This window comes from Ischnura elegans, chromosome 7 (genome assembly GCF_921293095.1).
Source record: "Ischnura elegans chromosome 7, ioIscEleg1.1, whole genome shotgun sequence".
Classification (NCBI taxonomy): Eukaryota; Metazoa; Arthropoda; class Insecta; order Odonata; family Coenagrionidae; genus Ischnura; species Ischnura elegans.
The window spans coordinates 36,142,520-36,165,480 of NC_060252.1; the positions used below are offsets into that span (position 1 = coordinate 36,142,520).

The 22,961-nt window shown below is 39.3% G+C and overlaps 1 protein-coding gene across 1 annotated transcript; it reads left to right on the forward strand.

Moving 5' to 3' along the window:
- The first annotated feature begins 1,130 nt into the window (after positions 1-1,130).
- On the forward strand, positions 1,131-21,770 carry LOC124161974 (LIRP-like). The gene is made up of 3 exons (XM_046538259.1): positions 1,131-1,596; positions 15,754-15,967; positions 19,381-21,770. The coding sequence occupies exons 2-3, from the start codon at positions 15,754-15,756 to the stop codon at positions 19,584-19,586; spliced, it is 420 nt and encodes a 139-aa protein (XP_046394215.1). The 5' UTR covers positions 1,131-1,596; the 3' UTR covers positions 19,587-21,770.
- Positions 21,771-22,961: the final 1,191 nt, after the last annotated feature.

Consider the following 22,961-nt stretch of genomic DNA (forward strand, 5'->3'; position numbering starts at 1 on the left):
AGGATAGCAACGGTGTCTCAATTATTTGAATTATAGGCGACAGTCACTACGACGACTCATTGCATGTTTTTTTATCGTAACTGCATTTTTCTAATCTTTCATGGATTTATAACTACAGGAATTACTAGCCATTCGCAAGATTTGTCTTTACATGAATATGCACATATATTTTGTTATTGTGCGTAATATTTCTATGACCGTGCGGTGTGCATATGGCGGTACTCTTACATGCTGGTGATTGATCATCCCCTGCCAAATACCCTAGAGGTGGCTCGCAGGGTATTATGTAGATGTAGCCGTCAGGGGTGCAGCTAAGAATTAAGGCTAAGGTTTTAGGCGCAACTAATACATGGGCGTGTGGGGGTATTGCATACCCGCCAGGCAGTGGCGCCGACTCCATGGAGCCTGAGGGGGCCCGAGCCCCCTCAAAAATTCGTTATGGGTGTGAGGAAAAAATGTGTCAGGCTTGTCGATTTTCCCCGGAGTGTCCAGATATCGAGATTCGAGTTATCAGGGTTCTAATGTTGATCGTATGACTCTTCTAAAATGCTTAAAAAACTTAAAACTCACTACTTATAAAATTTCTCGGGGCAAGATCCCCGGTTTGGGCCCCCCAATATTTTTTGTAAGTCGGCATCCCTGCCGCCAGGGTAAGCATGAGTTGCAGGGACCTCCTCCAGAAAATTTTTAAGAATAATGGTTCCAAATAGGGAGTTTTAAATCTTTCTGGGGGATATTTTATTAATCCTAACTCTATTCTATAAAAATACTTATCCAATTAAGTAAAATGGATTAAACTAAAAAATTTCCCTGAGCTCTGGGGGGAGGGGGGTTTATCCCCCAAAACCCCCCACGCTGCGCCACTGGCAGCCGTTACCTCCTTTTTGCGGACACTTTTGTTTTTCCTGTTCTGCAACCGCGTTAGGCAGGTTTTGCTGTGTTTGCTCTGGGGGTCACCCCGCGACGCGTCGCGACGGGGCGTATCTGTTTACGTCGGTGCATGACCTGCGATCCACACGCACCAACCAAGGGTGTGAGTCACGCACGAACAGAGGGATTCCTACCCTCTCCACCCCCGCCCCCAGCTCCAGTAACCCTCCCCTCTCGAAGGAGAACGAGGAGGGCAGCGGCTGACAAGACAGTCGCCTCCACGCTGCGACCAGCGTCACAACCAGATCGTCATCCCCCTATCGGAGAAGCCACTTTAAAAAGACCCCGGCGCGGCTATCCCGAAGGAGAACAGACGAAAGGGCGCGTTGAACATCTCGAAGAATCAATCACTCATCGCCGGCTGCTGCAATCGACTTTGCTTGCTTCAAGATTTGGCGGGAAGGATTTTACGATCACTCTCTCAGGCAAAGATCAGACTCGCGGCAACTCCTGCAATCGTTTGGAAATCGACTTGATAGGGTTGCGGAGCAGAATTTGGTGCGGAAGAAGCGGATGGGTGCAGGAAGTGGCCGTAACGAGGTCAGCGACAACATCACCCGCACCGCGGGGGAGCAGCACAGAGGCGCCGGGCGCCACACTTGAAGAGACAACGCCGGGGCGGAATCTTTACGGAACAGAATTGACTAGGAACACTCGATAGTAAAAGTAAGTTCCCACTTGCGGCTTAACCTCCTCAGTCCCCAGACTATATCTGCCGTTATTTTTAGTCTGAATTCTATGTTTTCTGGTTAATTAGATGCTAACAAACATCAATAGCAATTTCTGTGAAACATATTACATCTGTACGAATGCATGAACCGAATAAGAACAGATTCTTTATTCTGTACATGTGTCGCATTATCTGGGCGGTTACATAGTGCATTTTCTTGTCCATCTCGCGTTCATACATTTAGACAGTGGCGTAGCCAGGGGTGGGGTATAGAATCTCTTGATCCCCCCCAGAAATATAAAAACACAATTATTTTCCATCGTAAAAGAAAAAATATTGAAAAATCATGAATTTACAAAATATTTCTTCAAAAAATGAAGTTTTTTCGATTATGAATAGTGTTAAAATTAGTTTAAAACCCTCTACTTAGTACCCTGTTTTTCAAAAATTCCCCCCCCCCTGGTTTCGAATCACCCCCGAAACGAAATTCTTGGCTATGCCACTGCATTTAGACATTAAATTGCCATGCTGTCATCTGTCAGGACGCACAGAACTTGTTTCAATAACGACATTTTATTCAGCCAAGTGGCGAAAAAATTCAAACGTCGATGTATTTTATACAATAAGCCAGGAGCGAGGACTAGAAAGTTAACTCAGGGGCGGTCTGGCCAAGCCGGCTAGTCTGCGATCGCCGAGGGCCCCGAGATTAGGGGGCCCCGCAACGCCCGTGTCTATCGTGAAGCCTCTATGATAGGTGTAATAAAAAAACAATCAGATTTATTCAGCCAAAGTTTTTTGTTGTAGTTATAAAATTCTACATTTACATTAGTTACCTTTGTTAAAATATTGCATTAAGAAGGAACAAAATAAAGGTGCCAGAAAATATAGAGAGAATCTGTTGCTTCATTGAAAGGGTTGTTTTAGAGTTTTTTTTTACAGTTCAGTGCAGTTTCTGGGAGCAAATTTACTAAATCGGTAATAGAACCGTAATGGATTTTTAAGTATTATGAGCTGTGAAATTGTCACTTTTAATAGCATTTTTTTCTTGCGAAATTGCAACATTTTAAATAAAATTTTATCTAGTTTTCAAGAGCCTGAATAGCGTCAAAATATATGTATGGGGATACCATTTCTTAAAAATTTTCGAGGAAAGACCCCCAAATAAGGAGGGACACATCATGAACCCCATAGGAGGGCCTCCAATCACCCCAGACCGCCCCTGGGTTAACTGCCGCAGAGCTACATCCACCAGGGCTTAACAGCCAACTGCTTTGAAGAATGATCCGGTGATATCCCGACGAATCGACTGTATTAAGTTTTCTTGGGTTTTCAGCCGCGTGAGAGGGTTCATTTATGTCCGATATTTATCGAAGTCCGACATTCCTCTAAACGTCCGGCAAAATAAACTCTCAACCGGTAGGAACCCTGTAAGCACTTTTATCAAACCAACCGCTCCACACAGTAATTGAATATGTCCAATTTTTCTTCCCTTTATTCTATATTTTTAAGATATTTGTAGCGTTATAAAATATACAGGGATAGGTTTCATGCGTTTTTTAACGACTGCGTAAATAGTGCGCAATCCTAGGAGTATTTCAGAAGAAAAAAGGCGATTAAGTCGGATAAAGTGTATGCCAGGGAAGTCCAGGAGGCTTGGTCCCCTCTAAAAGAGGAAACTTTCCAGGGTTAAAATGTCTACCGCCCTCCCATTAGAGCTATCCCAGGAGTTTCTATTGGTGCTATCATATTTCTTTATGTTTTTATTTTTACACTTATTTCAAATGAAAAATATCATCAGGTCATTCACTCACTCAGCGATTCATCCGAAGGGTGAATTGGATAGGTGAGGGTAGAGCTCACTCTAAACCAAGTAACAGCGTGTAGAAATTCAAAATTTCAGTATTACGGGGTCGATTCCTTGCCTTGGTCACATCGTCCATCAAGGGTTTCCTTGAGTGTGTCCGAAATCTTCACCCGAGATACGAACCCAGGACCTCTCCATCAACAGCTAAGCGCTCTCACCCAAAAGGATACCACGTCCCTCTCACCCCCATCATGAAGTGTCCTTATTTCAAATTATTTGACCTTACGTTGATCTTGACCCCTACCTCAAAAGACATCATCTGCATACGCTACTGGTAGGATTTATCGTTTCCCCGTGGAATGGGCGGGAGTAGGTAATTCTTGTTGGGTAAACGTTTGGGCGAGAAATTTCCATTTTTTAAACGGTTAGATATTACTTCTTTAACGATGGGATGCTCGTCGAGTCCTCGTCGGAATACAAAGCATTAAAAGTGTCTGCGTGCAAAATTGTCACGTGATGGCGTCCCGTGAGGAATTAATTCACGCTTAAAATTATTTCCAAAAGTAATATCGATTTCCATCCTGGATTCATGATAATAAATTGAAATAAAAAATGTTCCACGATAATAAAATTTAATAAGTAAATAAAAGTAATACATTTTTATAAACGTGGAAAATTGCAGGTATTAATTTTCAGATGGAAAAATTACACTCCATCGTGATGGAATCTTCGGATTTTTTTCTTTACATAAAAGGCAGGTTGCCTTGCGCACAGGAAGCAACTTTGGGAACACAAAGATTAGATGGAAGCAAACTTGACGCATGACCCCATCTCGTCCTCCGTATTTCGCCCTTTTCTGCGAGGAATAGGGTAGTTCCCTTCATCGAAGAAAACGAAAGGCATTGAATGCGATTCGTTACCCACCATTAGTGTATTCATAATACACAAATTATTTGGTTTCAGAAATACCGGTTTAGACGAATGGCAAGGGCCAAATTTTATCCTCATTTGAAAAAGGCCAGATTGGCGCCCATGCGATGCCACTCCACGTGACGTCACAGGGACCTAGTTTCTACACGAGAGGATAGGAGTTATACATCGTCTGAGGTTACCAATGCATGCAAGGGCCACAGAACTCAGGGAAACATGTCTTGATAATAACCTATTAAAACTGGCTAAGGTCGGAAAGTTTTCTTCGTTTGATAAGGTATTAATAAACCTTTTTTAAGCCAAGCGCTACCAGATAGCATGGTACTCAGCTACCCGCTAGCATCCTGCGTCGTATCAGCGCTCAGAGCCTCGCCCAAGGTCACCTCACAAGGCGGGAGGGGGAACCAGAAATGCCTCACACGGACTTTTTCCCATCATTCCTACTTACGCGTCGCGTTTTCGCGCGATTGAAATTTTTCACTTTTCATTTCATCGCGAAAAATAGATATCGTCATTTAAAAATCTAAATGCGTGAAATACGTACTCCAGGAGTAATAATCTTTCGATTTAGGCAATAAAAAAATAATAGGAAACCACCCTATTCTCTGAACCTCACACCAGTGGCGTAACTAGGAATACCTATGCTTTGGGGCGGATGGGATGGCCTGGGGTGGCGACCCTACCCATGACCACCTAGATACACAGTATCTAGGTGGTCATGCCCTACCCCTCCCACCCATCAGGCAAAATTTTTCGGGAAAACTTTTGAAAAATGACATGCTTGGATATACTTTTTACATCATTTTGGCACTAAAAATTTAACTTTGAGCAGATGCAGTATTAAATTTCAAAATTAGACAATTGTTTTATATAACTTTTTTTATTTCTCAGAGGCTTTGTGGGGGATCACTCCCTCTCATCCTCCCCACCCTCCCCCCCCCCCCACATAGCTACGCCACTACCTCATACAACATATATGCAGAGTATTGCAATCTAAAGGCCGTTTTACACGGTACACGGAATTGCGCAGGTTAGAGCTGCATTAATTTCTGAAATGGTGTGGAATTGCGCGAATGCATGAACGAAATTAGAACAGGGGCTATTTTGCCGTCTCGCATCCACGCATTCTCGCATGTGTTCTAGCAATTCACCGCTTTACACGACGCAATTTTGATTGCGCCTTCATACGTACATCAGACTGTGCAATTCCGTGTACCGTGTAAAACGGCCTTAACGATTGGTTAACTATAGCCCTCTGTTTCTCCCTATCCCAAGCTAACACTTTTACCTTCATGTCTCTTCTTCTCCATATGCATCTTGATCTGTCTTAATTACCTTTTCCTTGATCTTCCTCTGGGGACTTATCCATTAATTTTTACATGCTTTTTCTTAATTTCTCTCGAATCAGTTAACGCGTCTGCCTTGTGAACAGATGATTAAAGGTTCGAATCCTGGAATGGGTGATTATTTTCTATAAACTTTTAAGTATTTTTTACGAGTTGGCTTAACGTGTCTTCCATCGTTTCAGGCTTTTCTATCACGCACTTTATACGAGAACATTTTTGGTAGGCCTTACGGTTATACAACTATGAAAATGATATTAAAATGGTTTAAAAATTTATAATAAATTAAAATTTATACTATTGCTAAAACGAAAAAAATAAAAAAAATAATAAAACGTTTTCTGAAAACAGTATTAAATGTAGTTGCGTAGCCAAATTTTAAAATCATTTTCATAAATTTATAACAGTAAGGCCAACCAAAAACTACCAAATATAAAGTGCGTAATAGCGGGGGACTTCAGTACTTACAACTCCCCTTGAGCCTTAAAAGCATTTAAACTATAAGCATGTAAATACATTATTGTTATTATTATATTTATGCGTGTAACACGGAGTGGATTTCAGCGTCGGCTTCTTAGGTGCCAACTAAGGGATCCGTGACAAAAAATTTGAACAGGTAGCAAATAGATAAAAAGGATATAAAAATATTTAAAACGCCAAATTTTCAAGGAAGACTGTCAAAGAGTAGCATTTTCTTATTTTTAAATCACTTTAAGGCTCCCGTTGAATTTCAGCGGGAGTGAAATAAAAAATATGTATTTGTCAATAAATCATTATAAGCTCTGATTTACTTTTGAAGGCAAATTTTACTTCGAACACCTGAAGTCTATTCTCATATTATTTTCTCAGGGTGATTGTTTTTTCCCATCTACAATGACCTATAGTTGATTTTTTTCAATTTTTCGATTCAATTCGTTTTCTCCTGATTATTGTATTTTTAGACCCAAATTTATCGGTTTCTCTTCCATGTCCACAACCTCCAAAATTCACCTTGGCTACCAGGAGTAACCATGCATCAAAACATATCAAAAGCAATTTTAAAATTTTATATATTATTTATGCTAATTATAAAGTTAGTAAGAACTTAATTTATTTTTCCCACAACAACTTTTTTGTACCAATTTTTCCCAACCTATTCATTTTATACAGTCAACTCGCAATTTGTTAACTCCCTTCCAAAATTTCTGCATTGCGGGAGTATGATCCAGTTTGATCCGTGCGCTTTGTGTTTGTAAACAACAGAGCCTTATCCACATGCGTCTCGAGTCAAGGACATCTCGAGGTGATAGGGCAACAACTGTTGCTTGCGAATCTTTGATTGCAGCGAAAATCACTCTCAGCGAATCTTCCGCGAACTTTTGCCCCCAACTCCTCTACCACAGACCTCTACGCTCTTCTCATTACGCTGGTCAGCGCCGATCACCCTTATAATTATGAGTGGAAACAGTAGTTAGGTTAACCCGCGGTCGGAGTTCTAGTCATATCGTTGTTTGTCGCGGATTGGCGTTGTAGTGAAAAAATAGTAATGTGACTGTGTCTGTATTAGATTGCTTGAATAATTGAGAATCGATATCTTTAAACGAGACACGGAGAACATAATATAAGAGCCCCACTATATTTCCAGGTCCGACAAAAGCGATAAATTAAGAGGGATATTTTGCCGAACGGATAGATATGGGAATTGGTTATTCCTCCGAACTATAAAGGACTTTAATAAATTCTAGTCGTAATTTCGTTAGAGCATTTCCTTTCATGTGTAAACGGCTGGTGTCCTAACACCTCCTGCCACACGCCTTTTAGGTGGCTTGCGGGCTGGTACGTAGATGTAGGTATCAACCAAAATTTCCACTTTACCGCTTTTCCATGGAAACTGTCGTAATACGCTCAACTTTTATGATGGAATTTTATAACATCAATGACTTTTGTCATAAATAAGTAATAAATTTGGACCATGCGTTCTTTTCATTCATTTATTACAGCAAATCAAAAATGTATTGTTCATTCACTCTGTGATGCGGGCTGATACATAGATGTAGGTATCAACCAAAATTTCCACTTTACCGTTTTTTCATGGAAATTGACGTAATTCGCTTAACTCTGATGTTGGAATTTTATAATATCAATGACTTTTGTGTCATAAATAAGTAATACATTTTGACCATGCGTTCTTTTAATTTATTTATTACTGCAAATTAAAAATGTATTTATCATTATTCTGTGATTAAACCCAAAATTTTTGGATCAGAGAGGGTCGAGCTCACCCCAAACTAAGCCACATGCGTGTTATATCACACATTCAGGTTATGGGGGCCAGTTCCTTACCGTGGGACACATCGATGTTCGGGGATTTTAATGGTGGTATCTGGACACTTCCCCCGGGATTTGAACCCAGGACCATTCAAACGGCAAGCGTGTGCTCTTTTCCAATGACTACTATACTATAGGCACCCACTGGAACAATTCCACTGGTGAATTTTTAAATAAAATGCGCTCATTAAAGAATCCAACGGTCGGCGATTGGAGGCATACGGACGGTGAGAGATTTTCCAATGGAAGAAGGAGAACACGGCAAAAATTATAAATTACATTGATTTTGAATGTCCTCCACCCATTAATTCCTTGATATTAAAAACGACCAAAATCTTCCCCCCGCCTCCATTGGTCAACACCAGAATCACCAATCGTCAACCACCGTTTATCACCAAACAACATCAAAAACTGCTGACAGCGAATAGAAAACGTTGCGCAGCTTTTACACGTGTTAGACTGGGAGACGCAAGAGATTCTGAGGCTACCCGATAGGCTTAGATTGCTTGAGCGATTAAGAATGGATATCTTTCAGAACGACACGGAGAAATCATCTTGAATCTTTCATCTTGAAATCTCACTACATGCAGGTCCGACAGAAACGATAAATTAAGAGAGGGGTTGTGCCAAAAGGATCGCGAAAGTTTCTCGGGATTTACACCGGTTAGATTCGATTTATATCACCAACGATTCAATATCGAAATCAATTTTCAAATCATGAAAATGGACGAGCATTCTATTGAAACATTAGTGATATACAACGAATTACACCGGTGGAAACCCCGAGAATGCTTCGCGCTATATTGACACAGTTTCGGCGCCTTCCTCGATTTGAGGCCATTCACTCAAACCCGAAATCGCAGGTCATAAAAAGAGTTCGATAGATGGAAGAGAAAGATATGTTATGACAAAAAAAAACTATTTCCCCCTCTCATCCAATCTCCTGTAAGTATTTTTCTTATGGTAAAGTAAAAGTTGCTGCCCACTTTAATGAGTTGGTGACATCATCATGTTTCGGTTTTTGCTCTTTCGAGGAGAACTTTTAACTTTTCAAGGAGAACAAGCTCATTTAGGGGATGGATCGCTCTCTCAAGTGTAAATAAAAAACAGCAGCTAACCAAGCGAGGACGATGCGAGGAGGAGAATGGCAGCTGAGAAACTGTGACCCGTTCGAGAGGAGTGCGTGACGTCATAAACTTATCTGCGAAAGGCCGTCGTTTTATCGCCGCTAATAGCTTTAGTCGGATCGATAAACTGAAAAATAAGGGTCTCTTTATTTTTTCTAAATCCATCACTATCGACAGTAAAAAAAATGGTGAACGAGCCCTTACATTCTCCTCCATGCATTACATTCTGGATACTTTCTTCCCCTTTCTCATAAACGGCATACCGAAGTTGCGATCCATCTATGTATTTCAATAATCACCCGGAAACTTTTCTTGTATGGTCTTGGGCGTTGCTCCTTCCTTGACAGAGGTGGCGATAGGATGCATGCTTCATTCTCCACTGCGAATTGTCCATTGCTTACCTACTTTCAACTTGTTAACACGATTAATTAACAAGTACAAGTCAGTGGCGGATACAGATGGGGGCGCCCTCCCCTTGCGGACCCGCCCGTACTGCCAAACATTGCAGAACCACAATTATAACTTTTTTATATCATAAGATGGCATTGTCTTGTATATGTGTGAAATTAATTGAATTAAAATGATCTTAAACTCTGCATGTGATTTGACTATTTTTTATTAGGATAAAAGTAAAGGTCACTCAAGATATCTTTTGCGCCTCCCTCCTCGAGTTTTTTTCTGTATCCGCTACTGGTGCAAGTTGATGTCTATTATGTCCGGAGATACATTTTGTCCGAGGCTAGGATAACCAAATACCAATTAAATATAGATGAAAAATAAGTCCAACATATGTTCATAGACATTTTTCCATCCATCTTCAACTGGCATTAACTTTGCTTAACACTCATCGAAATTATTCCGAACGGTATTCAGTCGAACGATTGATTCTGATTGGTTGTAGTAGCAGAAAAGGGGAAGGAGGGCCATCATTAGATGTACTTCCGGGGAGAGCGCGAGTTCTTCACCGCAGAGATCACCACATACACAGGCCCGGTTTAAGCGGTAAGCAAAGTACGCGGCCTCGTAGGGCGTCAGGCAAAAAGGGGCGCCTAATGTTCAGTACTAATAAAACAAGGAAAATAAAAGTTGAGGGTTGATTTACTCCGCAAAATTATTGGAGACGTAAAGATATATCGTAAAATGGATACCCATACCCCAAAAAAATCTCTTTTCGGTATTTAAAATATAAAATTCTTAAGTTTGTTTCCATTGTCGAATTCCTTGAAAGGCGTGTTGTTTTGTAATTAATGATTTTTTACATATTTTATTCTGAACTTTTACAACATATCATTGGTTTTAAACCTCTATAAATATCTCATTCAATACATAAGATCAAGCTCGTGATAAGTTCACGCTGATATTTTATTCTCGACCCTTATTCCTAAAGTATTTGTATTTATTTTAAAATGCCTCCTGAGAGAATCCCTACTACCTTTCAGGTTATTTTTGAGGGAAAGGGAGAGGGTGGAATGTTGTTCGCTTACACTATATAAATGTCTAGAACAGGCCCTGTACATACATATAAGCATAACCTCTTTGTAATCGTCTCGGCCGAAGGAACGCAGGGAAACGGGAAACTGCTGCCAGTGGCGCCCAGACACAATCGATAAAATATATAGCTATCCATTAGATTCTTTTCCGCCCCCGTACACTCATCAGCCGTCTCTTGTACCCCGTCCCGGCTGGAGATCAGACCCTCCAACGGCCTACTATCAGCCCCACGGGGCTCCCAACCCTTCCCACAACACGCAGCGGATAAAATAAAAGACGGACGGCTAGACGGCTAGCGGAAGAGCTCCGCCGTGGGCGGTCGCTCGCGCTTCGATGATTCCCTTCCGCTGATGGGAAAGTCGATCGCTACTTACAGGTCTCCCCGGAGAGAGATTCGTCTTCTCTCCGTAGAGACAGACACGAATCCGCAATCACGAGAGGATTTTGCAGAGTCACGAACCGTGAAATTGGCGTCCGATGCTCAATTGTCTTTGATCCTTCGATCGAGTAAGCATTTGACATGTCGTGTCCGCAGCTTCTCGCATTTTGTTTCAACACTCTACTAAAGAGTCGAAACAAAATGGAAACGCTGGCAAAATGTATGTTGCAACCCGGTGTACTTGAGAATCTGCGGACTCTACGATCATCGGGATCTCATAACCCTCACAACATTGATACGTTGCTATGGCGAAACAGTAGTGACGAGGGGGCGCGATACCAAAAAAATAATTGCCTTCCGTACAACGATCATACATCCTCACGAGATGGGACGTAATCATAGGGTTTTGGGGGATCCAGACACCCCTACCACCCCCGGAAAATTTTCTCCTCACTACGAGTGCTTTTCATTTATTCGTGTGCACGTTAGGAGTATTCGGGGTAGAAATGTAGAGCCAAGCCAATCGTCAAGCAAATTATAGTGCGCGATAATTGCTCTTTTCACTTTGATTTGTATACATGCTCCGAACTGCTGCTCAGGAAAGTAACGAAAGGGAGGAGGGGGAGAATAAGTCTTAACTTATCCGAGGAGATCTTTAGCCAGGTTAACAGTGGCGGAGATTCTTCCATGAATTGCAGGATGTCATTTTCATGTCCATATAATTATTCCGAAATATGCTTGCCTAGTTTAACCGACTGATTATTAAAAAACTATCCTAACTACATATCCTTGAATTTTGACATCGTAATTTTAATGGGCGATGTAACCAACGTGAAATCGTATTAGTCCCACGAAAACGGCAAAACGATGAGCTCATAAAAAGAAGTGAAAAAGAATTATTCTCAAAATGTCGTTGTTGGTCTACATTCTGAAAGCAGGCTAGTAGCTTCAGGCCCCCACCACCCAACTGAAATTCGTTTTGGCCCCTAGTGGTGACTGCCCATGATACATCTGCTGAGGAGGCCACAATTCCAGGGCCATCCATTATCAGACCCTCCATTTTTTGAAACAGCCAAATTTCATAATATTTGCCATCGAATAAGTTTGAAGAAAGATTGGTAACTGCAGCCCATCAGTTGAAAATATTTGTGAAAAATCAGTCACAATTTGGAAACAAATGCATGTGTAGACCATTAAGCCATAAAATCCACATCCACTACCGGAAAAACCAACAACTATACAAATGAAATTTATAGCTTATTTCATGAAATTCATGGTTTTTAAACGAGTACGAATTGACAACAAATTACCAGTATAAGCAACCCACACACCACTGAATCTCCTCCAAAAACAATTCATGCTATATAAGTACTCGTACATTGGATGGACTCCACACGTTCATGTGTGAGAAGAGTTAGAACAGCTGCCTTGTTCCATACTATTCCAACTCCTCTCATACCCACCTCCATCATAATATGTCACAATAAGCGTTATGATGCCTGATAGTCTACGATCCCTGGGATGTATAATGATGCCTGAGAGTTTGCTGATGCTAAGGTGCACAGGAAGGAGAGGATACAACGAGGCGTGGCGAGTGATAAGAGAAGACAAGGGGGATTGTGGCACTGTCCTCCCGGATACCATGAGGGTCTCAGGATGCCATGTGGGTGTACAGATGTGTCCTAAGCAGCAATTGATATCCCTACAACATCCAGAAAACATTGTTGGCATTAACATATGACTTCCGTGCAATATTCATCTTAATCCAATATACATTGCATGCATATCTGCCAAATATCCAAAGGACCCGCCAAACAATGTTGCAGTGATGTCCAACCATGGACATTGAGGTCCATATTACAACATCTCTTAGATATCTTCACAACATAAAATGAATAGACAAAACATTTGTGCTCTATAATCATGTACAGAATATATGCCACCTATGGATACTGTTTGGAATAAATTTTTTTAAAGAAATAAGGGCTACTTCTTGAATGGATGGTTATGGTAATAAAAAAAGAAAAAGTACATTAACTTTTTCTGCAGTGATTTTTTTATGAACCCTTATTGTATTCAGATTTAGTTTTCTCCTTCCTTTCCTTAGTTTAATACGTTTGGACTATTCGATGTCAATTAAGAATATCAAGGACAATAAAACTTGGATATCTATGTAACGTTATTTTTACAACTTGTCAGGGATATTTCAAATACGATATCTATGTAATGTTGTCAAAATATCCTTCATGTCATAACAACGTGTTTTGACATATCAACCTTATTTAGATACCCAATGGATATCTTATACTGCTTGGGGTATTATGACATATACATGGAATAAAGCGACATACATCTTGTAGTAATTTTTCCATTACCTACTTTCCCAAACTTCATCCTGGCAATTTACACACCCTTATTTTTCTTCCAAACATCAATCAATATAATACATGAAAGACAAAGTTTTCCCAAAAAAAAAAGCATTAAGCATATCCTTTTACATAGTTTCATGCATGCAATGAAACCTCCTTTTTTAACACGTGCAATGATAATTATGTATTACAACATTCCTTAACTTACTATCTAGATCAGGGATCTCCAAAATACGGCCCTCGCACTCGTTTTAAGTAGCACACGATTCTCGCTCGTTTAACTCTGAGATGCCGCTAGGAGCATTGCAGCGCTGTACTGCACGTCAAAGTCGCCTTCAATTGTATGTAAGTAAGAAATACGCCACCGGATACTTAAGTAGACGTGGGTATCGAATACTTCAGTCATCGGCAAATTTGCTATCCGGCCCGCAGGGCGATTCGGAACTTGGAATGTGGCCCTCATGGCCTAGTAAATTGGAGACCCCTGATCTAGATTATTAAACATGAAAACCAATTTTTAAATAAAAGTTTCAGCACTGTAATTTTTCATGTCTGCTATAGTTTCCAGTAGTGTCTAGCTTTGTCTTTTTACCATAAAAAATTTGTTTTAAAACATTTATACAATGCTGGACTCCCATTTGAATAAATATTAGCATGTTGGAGGCACCTTTGTAGATGTAAACAGTAATTCTCTCCTCTTAGTGGGATATAATCTTTGGGTCATTCAAGCACTGATGGCCATTCAATATTTCAAGTGTTTACTGTGATTGCTGTGATTACCATCCACAAGAAAATGAAAACCCTATTAAATGTGAGCCAGGGGTAGAATATTCTCAATGTATGCATAACTGAAGGCTTTAACTGTTAAATGCTCATAAGGGATCAGTATAAAGCTCTACTTGAGTCCCGGCATGCCCATATGGGCACGCTAATTTAAAGGTCAAATTTGAATTAAAATCAGCAATGAAGGGTGACCATTGTGAATTTAAATAGAGCAGCTACACAATAATAAGAATATGGTAAAATTAATAAATTGAGTTACACATTAGAGACATATTATTTTCAGGTTAGCGCCTTTTGCTGAAATGACGAGTCTAGCTCATCATAAACTTCTAATGCCCAATTGTGCAATGATGAGCATAGCTCGTCATCAGATTTTCATTATTTTAGCACAATGTAGGGGAACAATATACATATTTTGAAAGCTTAACAATGTTAAAACATCCATAATGTACGTAAAGAACTCATATTTCATTAAATTTAATGCATATAAAGGAATTAAATGATTCTAAATAGTAGTGACCAATGCGTTCTCGACGTTCTCACAGGAAAAAGGCTCGCTTATGAACATCTTGAATTGACCATCACTCTTTATTCCACCAATCTATGTTGATTAAAAACGAAAAATATTGTTTCATTATCTACAATTCCATTTACAATGAACCACAGAAAAAAAAATAGAGGATAGGAGCAAAATATTAAGAAAATAGTGAAGTGGAACGGGTTTATGTTAAAAAAGAAGTTAAAAAAAAAAGTAAGCATGTCGACCTGGGAGAGGGCGCACGGTGAAACGTAAAAGTTCAAAGGTGCATGGACATCCCATGCACCCTTTCCCGCACTAATAAAACTTTTATGTTAGCCTGTGTCATGGGCTTAAAAGTCAATGAATATGAGGGAATCAGCTCTACGGTCTTGACAGGTAAATGTAAAATAAGTTGCTCCAAAAGCCGTGACAAATTACACTCGTCCATTTTACACCGACCTGGGTTTGCTGCAATGGTTTGCAAAGATAAAAAAGGATAGCAAGGACCAAACAAAGCCTTTCAACCGGCGAGCCTTGGCATTCACTCACTCACACACACACGTAACACTAAAACATACACGCTAAAACTACCGGGAGAAAAAGCTCAAGAAGAGTGGGTCAAGATGTAGATCTCTTCTGCCTTGTGTTGTTGTGAAGATATCTTTTCCGTGTTGAAAAGGGCCTCTGGGAGACCAAAATTTCTATTCTATTTGCTTCTCACTTTCCTTTTATACATGTCTATATGTCTTGGTATCTATGTGCGTGTGTGAGGGAGTAAGTGCCAAGGCGTACTGGTTGAGAGGCTATATTTGGTCCCTGCAGTCCTTTTCCATCTTTGCAAACCATTGCAGCAAACCCGGGTCAGTGTAAAATGGAAGTGTAACTAGTTACTGCTTTTCGAGCAACTTATTTTACATTAAAAGTCAATGTTCCTTTCCCCAATTAATTTCCTGAAGAGGTCCCCAGCAAAGGGGAAAAAACAATGACTTTCAATCCACAATGTGTGGGTTAACCCAAAAATTTTATTAATTGACAACATATGGCCCACTAAAGTTTTAACAATTTCAAAAAGTAAGCAAACATTTTCCTTCTTTTCGCAGATGAGTTCAATGGGGATTCGGCAAGTGACTCTAATTGTGGTGTGCATACACTTACTGCATGTATCTAGCAGCCAAATAGAATCAATGGGAGAAAGGAGAGGCAGCATGAGATACTGTGGACGACAATTGGCCATGGCACTGAAGATTGTATGCAATGGAGTTTACAATCAACCATTTGACAAGAAATCAAGTGAAAATGACATGATGCCTCCAGGTAATGAAAACATATGCAATAAATGAACTCATTATTTTAACTTAAACTTCACAGAGGGATTCACTACCTAAAGCTGATGCATACATCAGCCCTCTTCAAATACATATATTTTTTTAATGTGGACTGATTTATCATTTCTTTTATTGCTTGCTTGTGTTAGAGCTTGTCTATCTTGACCTTCCACCAGAAAGGAAAGTCATCTATTGACATGTCCAGTCAGTTGCATTGTTCAAGTAGTGATGTACATAAATTAGGAGTGGGAAATAACACTAAAATTCCTCCTCCAGACAAAGCCACATGAATTACACAATCGAAATGAGGAGGGAGTCAGTTACTTTCTATGGATCACCTTGCACATTAGATTTGTGAGAGAGTAGATCTATGTGCCGCTGTACTGCACAGCAGTCACAGTCAAATTTTTGGTGCCATCTCATTGGTGTAACAGTCACTGTGCCACCACCATCATATAATTGGTGATTTTTCATAATATAACAATGTATGTATTTCCATCAATTCACATAAGAGGGATAATCCCCAAGCAAGCCCCTGGATTTACAGTACTGTTAAATAACTCAAGTATGTAATCTGACTAATGTGGGAACTCAAGTGCCTCACTAGTCATTTAATTAAAAGTAAAATTAAGAGGCTAATTTGAATTATTGATGTAGCATGTGTAGATAAACGGCTTCAGTACCTAGTTGTAAGAACAATACTGTGTGATACTTGGATAAAAATATATTTACTTCACTCTGAACAAAGCCCCCTGCCACACGCCTTTTTAGATGGCTTGTGGGGTATTATGCGAAAGCACATTCATACATACTACAAACAAATATTAATCTACGTAAGTTATTTTGGAAATGGGCTAAGACCCTTGTTTTTTTTTCTAGTCACTGAGCGATAGAGGGCGACATAAATGTCGTTTAGGCCAGCTGCCGTTAAAATTTTGTAGGTGTTGGAAACAAATATCTATCTTATTCGTACACAATAGTTGCTATTTGCTACTGACCACAAATTTCTAAGATTAAATTCATATACAAAAATTTCAATTACGTTGTTTGATTACGTTTTCTAAAATGGATGGGAATTTCTTAAGGGCTAATATCATTGATATTTAACTATAAATAATTGGAAGTTTAGGGCTGAATGATTTTTTAACAATCTTTCATAGCATAAAATCAATAACATAAAGAATTTTTTAAAAATTGTAGCCTAAATAATCACCCAAAACATTTAAAAAAAAAAGGCTATCAAAGACAAAAAAGGGTGATGAGAACAAAAGCAAACATTTTTTTGCGACTTATAAAAAGGTTCGAAATTACAAAACTCAATATTACGAAGTGCCAATTTTCCGAACCTGCTGACAACGTATTATCGAGATTTAACTGTATAAATTCTCCTAAATACCTCAGAATAGTGAAACTGGTAAAAGAAAATATTATTAGTCATTTAATGAGCTATTACTAAAAATTTAAAAACCGGATTATTTTACAAAGCCCCAGAGCCCTTCCCACTGCCCAATGAACATTGGTGCAGACTGATGCCATCTATAACACACGGAAACCCTTATCAATCATTGCTGCAGCCTCATAAGTGGATTTGGGAGTGTACTGAAGCTTTGAGTTTGGGACCTAAGGTTTAGAAGCCCACAGCCAAATCCTCCATGCAATACTGGAGAGATAAATTTGGGGTTCTAAGGCCTCTGAAATGTTTGCGGGATAGTCTTATGCAAATACCTACGCAAACCCCCGGAAAATATTTTAAGTCACTACCTTGCCCTATGTGCTAGTTTACTCCACCACCCCACATTACATACAAAGGCAGATGAGTAGAATTCTAAGTTGATACTAGCCATCTCTCAGCAATGGCCACCTCCGGAAGCCACCAAAGAATAATAATATTATTGCCTTCCTCAAAATGTGGTTTAGAGGTGGGAATTTCGGTTCATTTTGTGGATTAGGTTCATGGGATTTGATTCATGGCAGTGAATCAGTTCTTTAAATCATTTGGAATAAACTTAATGAACCGAGGGAATCTCGAATTCATGTGAATATTGAATCCATATGAATATCGAATCCATCTGAATCTCGAATCCTTGTGAATCTTGTATCCATGTGAATCTGCCAACTTACTGCATTTAAAATAGGTATATGTTATGACGGGTTGCAATTCACAGTGATTTTAATTTTTCATTTTAAATGGTCCATCTTTTAATTAATGATTTTCAGATTTTAAAACCTCTTCAATTTGTCTTGAAAATTATGCCATCTAAAATATGGCATCCACAATTAATTTACTGATAATGTAAATACTCTTAACGTAAATAACTCTTACTGAGATCGATTCATCAAATTGCAGACATTTTATAAGTGTTCCAAAGCATGGACCTATTCCTTTCATCATACATAATTAAAAATTCTAATTGTGAGAATGAAGAATGTTTAATTCCATCATTAAAATTCCCACGCCTCAGGAATTTTTATTTCACTGACATTGGCAGAATAATGATTACTACGTGAAAAAGCTTTTATCATAAATGAACGCTCAAAAAAATCAGTGTATATATGTATTTTCTTACATCACACTAAAATACATACCACACATAATAAGATTCATATCAATAGAAATGAAGGTGACTAGTTCATTTTTATTACCAACCTGTATAAAGGCTGCTATACACGGTGAATGATCATGCTGAATGATCACGTGATCATTCACAGGATCATGCGAGCAAAATAGAACATGTTCTAATTTTCACTGAATGATCATGCGCATGAAGATTCATTCGTGAATTGTTCCGTCATTCACGGTGAATGATCATGCGAATGAAAACATTCGCCGTGTATAGCAGCCTTTATCGTTTGTTAGAATCTAATGGTAATTCACCGCCTTTCGTGGGTAGGTGGATATCAACGCAGTCAAGTCTTACTGAACAATTTGGATTTGGGGGATTTGAATGCTCCACATAAATCCTTCATTTTTAAAAATATGGATTTGGAGGAATTGAATCTTCCATATAAATTGTTCATTTTGAATAATTTGGGTTCAGCACATTTGAATCTTCAATCAAATCGTTCATTTTGAACGATTCAAGATAAAAACGTAGATTCAATTCACTCGGTTCATGCCATTGAATCGTTCATTTTGAAGGATTCATTCATGAACAACATAGCTCTAATATGGTTGCATTAACTACCAACCTACTATGTCAGCAAAACTATTTAAACATTTTTGTACATCCATGAAACTGCAATCAGTGAATTTTCACAAGAATTGTATTTGTATTTTTTTCCCAAGAATATGTATACATATTCAAGTTACACACATATATTTTGTCTCACCAAGAAATATATTTTCATTTACCATTGAATTTAATATGATTATCATTAACTCAATTACATCTTTTCCAACAGAGGTCATTCAAGCAGATGAAGGAAGTGATTATAGGGATATTGAAGTCGAAGACATAGTGGCCCCAGCATATCCTTTCCAACCAAAATCCAGAGCGACAGCCCTGAAGCCAAAGTCATTCCGCAGGGCGAAACGTGGGATCCACGACGAATGCTGCCGAAAAAGCTGCACCTTAAATGAGATAGCCTCCTATTGTGGCCGAAGATAAATGGCGAAAATTTCTCCACCGAAAAATGGAAATGGGGGTGAAGCTTTAAGGCCCTATATTTGAAGTTGAGAGTAATGTGCCTTGAGGGCATAATTTTGTGACAAATATGGAGGATCCCAAACATATGACTTCATGCATGCACGCTTAAGTTGGAGGTTTTAGCTGGAAATTTAGGGACAACCCTCATACAAAAGCAACAGTGAAAGCAAATGCACTCTCTTTTACGGGAACCACTTCCATAACAGGGAGAACTACAGGCAAACGACAAACCTACACTCAGTCCCCTACATGGATGCTGGGCTCATACTTAGGCTTCAATGTCGCACACATTCACTTTTCCATCCCTTAGCAAGATAGTTCCAGTAATAGCTCACCAGGAAATGTGATAAAGATTTTTCAAGCTGCTCTCCTCAAGGTCATTTCCTTAAATCCCTCCTTACATGATTTTCGCATCCCCATCAGTGATTAAAAAATCACAAAAATGAAAGCTGAATGAACCTGTACAAAGTTGCTCCCTCCAAATATTTTGATTTTATTTAGTGTCAGTTTCAATCTGATGAGAGATGGCTATATGTGTGGGGATACTAACCCACCTAAATCCTGCCCCTTTCATAGATCTGCCATTGAACGCAGGGACCCCGCTATGATCAAATGCACATATTATATGGGTATGTAATAAGATTTACACACATATTGAAGCATGGAAATATTTCTAGTCAGAGTGGACACCAGCCTCACATTTAAGGGCTTTTTGTTCGAGCTATCGCTTAGTTACCACACTAATGCCTGGTCTACAATAGAATGAATCCAAAAGATAAATGCCATAAGACATCAGCCCTAAGAAATTGCCTATCTCCAATGGGAGGCTTACACCATAAGGAAAAATTCAAATAGAAGGTGCAAACAGAAACAGTTTGGTTCTCATATCATGCAGCACAATCAAGACGTCTTTATGTTGCTATTTATGCAGATAAAGAAATTTGCCTACCTTTTTATCAAAATTCCACTCTCTCAATTCACTTCATCCAACTCTTCACATAATTTTTCCATAGTTTCAACCGCATCAAGCAATTTGAGACAAGTTTTTTTGTTGTGACAGACTCAAGAGATTCTATAAATTTTCTTTATTCTTCTGTGCTGGTTAACATGAAACCACACTAAATTCCATAAAAATAAATGTATTATTTCGCTCAATTAAGCCAACTTTCACTTTGATATTTCTTATCTAGTTTACATACCTTTTCCTATAGTTTTTACTTCTTGGAAATCTGGCTGTAGGAAGTCGAATTAACTAACACCCCCTTCTGGTTTGATAGAGGCCGTTATACACGCGGCACGGAATTGCGCAGGTTAGAGCTGCATTAATTTCTAAAATGGGGTGGAATTGCGCAAACGCATGAACGAATTTAGAACAGGGGCTATTTTGTCATCTCGCATCCACGCATTCGTTCTAGCAATTCACCACTTTACACGACGCAATTTTGATTGCGCCTTCGCACGTACGTCAGATTGCGCAATTCCATGTACCGTGTAAAACGGCCTTAATACGCTGCAATGATGCAAGTAATGCTCAAAACCCACTCTGATTGGCTACATGCAGGCTACAAAGATGAGCTTGACCATCTAACCTTCCACCCATAATAGATTAGCATTTTGGCTCCCTTGAATGGCTTCTATCCCATTGTAGGGCAGATATAAGAGGGCACTTCCCGTTTGTTTGCAAGAAATGACTTCCCTGGTGCGAGTGGTACCCATTATCCACATTTAGGAATCAAACTTGAACATTTCATGATTGTGTGTGCATTGACTATTGAAGTGTATAGGAGATCCACCTCATTTAGTGCAAATTTTTATGGCCTTTAGGTGTACTACTCTCAACTTCTCCATCAACATTTTGTCCTTAGTGAACAAGAGCACCGTGAATCAAGTGTACAGTGGCTCCAAAAGTGAAGACTAAGAACACTGCACTGATGGCTGGTGCTTGAATAATTAATAAATTGAAAATCGAGGAAGAAAAAAAATGAAAAAAGGGGACAATGAAATGGTGCGTGCTGCCACAAATGTGTGGCTTTGAAAAGTGGGAATGCATTAAAAATTTATTTATGCTGCACCTTTCACATATAGTTGAGAAAGTGTGAATGATTGTATAGGGTTCAATTAAAAAAATACAACACAGACCATGAATTGCCTGGTACTCTTTCATTAACCTATGTACATAAAGAAGCATCAAAATGGCATTTCACAGGAGAATGTGGTTGTCATAAAAAAAGCTACAGTATCAAATGGTAACATACATAAATGTATCCATTGATGAACCAGGGTTCCCACTCTAACTACATTATAAAATTCACGGTTTGTAGATAAGGTATTTTAAGCAGAAATATTGATCACACAACAATCATCAGCCGCATGTTAACTAAAAATGTATCAAACGCAACAGATGCCTTGCATGCAAACGCAGCAATGAAAGCGCTATCTCTTATGACGTCACCTAAAGTTAGCAAAATTCAGGTCCGGCTAAAGGGTGTGAGTGGGAAAATGGAGAGAGCAGGGTGGTAGGGAAGTGAAGAAGTGCCTGATTTTTTGCCAGGGTTAATGTCTTCCAATCGCAGGCTTAAGGTCAATGTGCAGTCATGGCACACGGAACAATTAATAATGCGCTTCGAATACATGTGTGAGTGGACAGTATCTGCACGTGACTCGGCCTTGAAGCATGATCGAAACATCGATTTTTCTTTTAATCTGTCTATCGTAAATCTAAAATCAAGTTTGAGAGATTTCTAAGGTTTTGTGACGAAATTCACGGCTATTTCCAGGTTTTTTCACGGTAGACTAAGTTCACGGCTCATTCACGGTTTTAAGGTTTTCACGGTCGAGTGGGAACCCTGTGAACACTGGCTTAACTAGGAATATGCTTGTGGGGGGATGGGAGGGCCTGTGGGTGACTCCGCCCCAGGCAACGGGGAAATTTTTGAAAAATAACATGCCTGGAAATAAATTTTACATCATTTTGGCACTTAAAATTTGGGTTTCACTCGTAATTCCTAGGAAAATCTCAGTGGCTGTCTCACTGTCATGATATTGATAAATGATCTATAATTTTACGCAGATGCATTATTATATGTCAAACCTAGACAAGAGATTTCAATATATCTTGTATTTCTCTGAGGCTTGGGGGGGGGGATCTATCCTCATCACCTCCCATAGTTACACCACTGCATTGATATGAATTCTGTCTATTAGAACTCTATAAGTAGGTTCAAGGGAGTCTGTCTAAAGAGTTTTGAGATAATCCCGAAGGATGTATTAGTAACTACGTATGATGTATTAGAAGTATGTATATATAAGGACGATGTAGAACTGGTTTACAAGCAG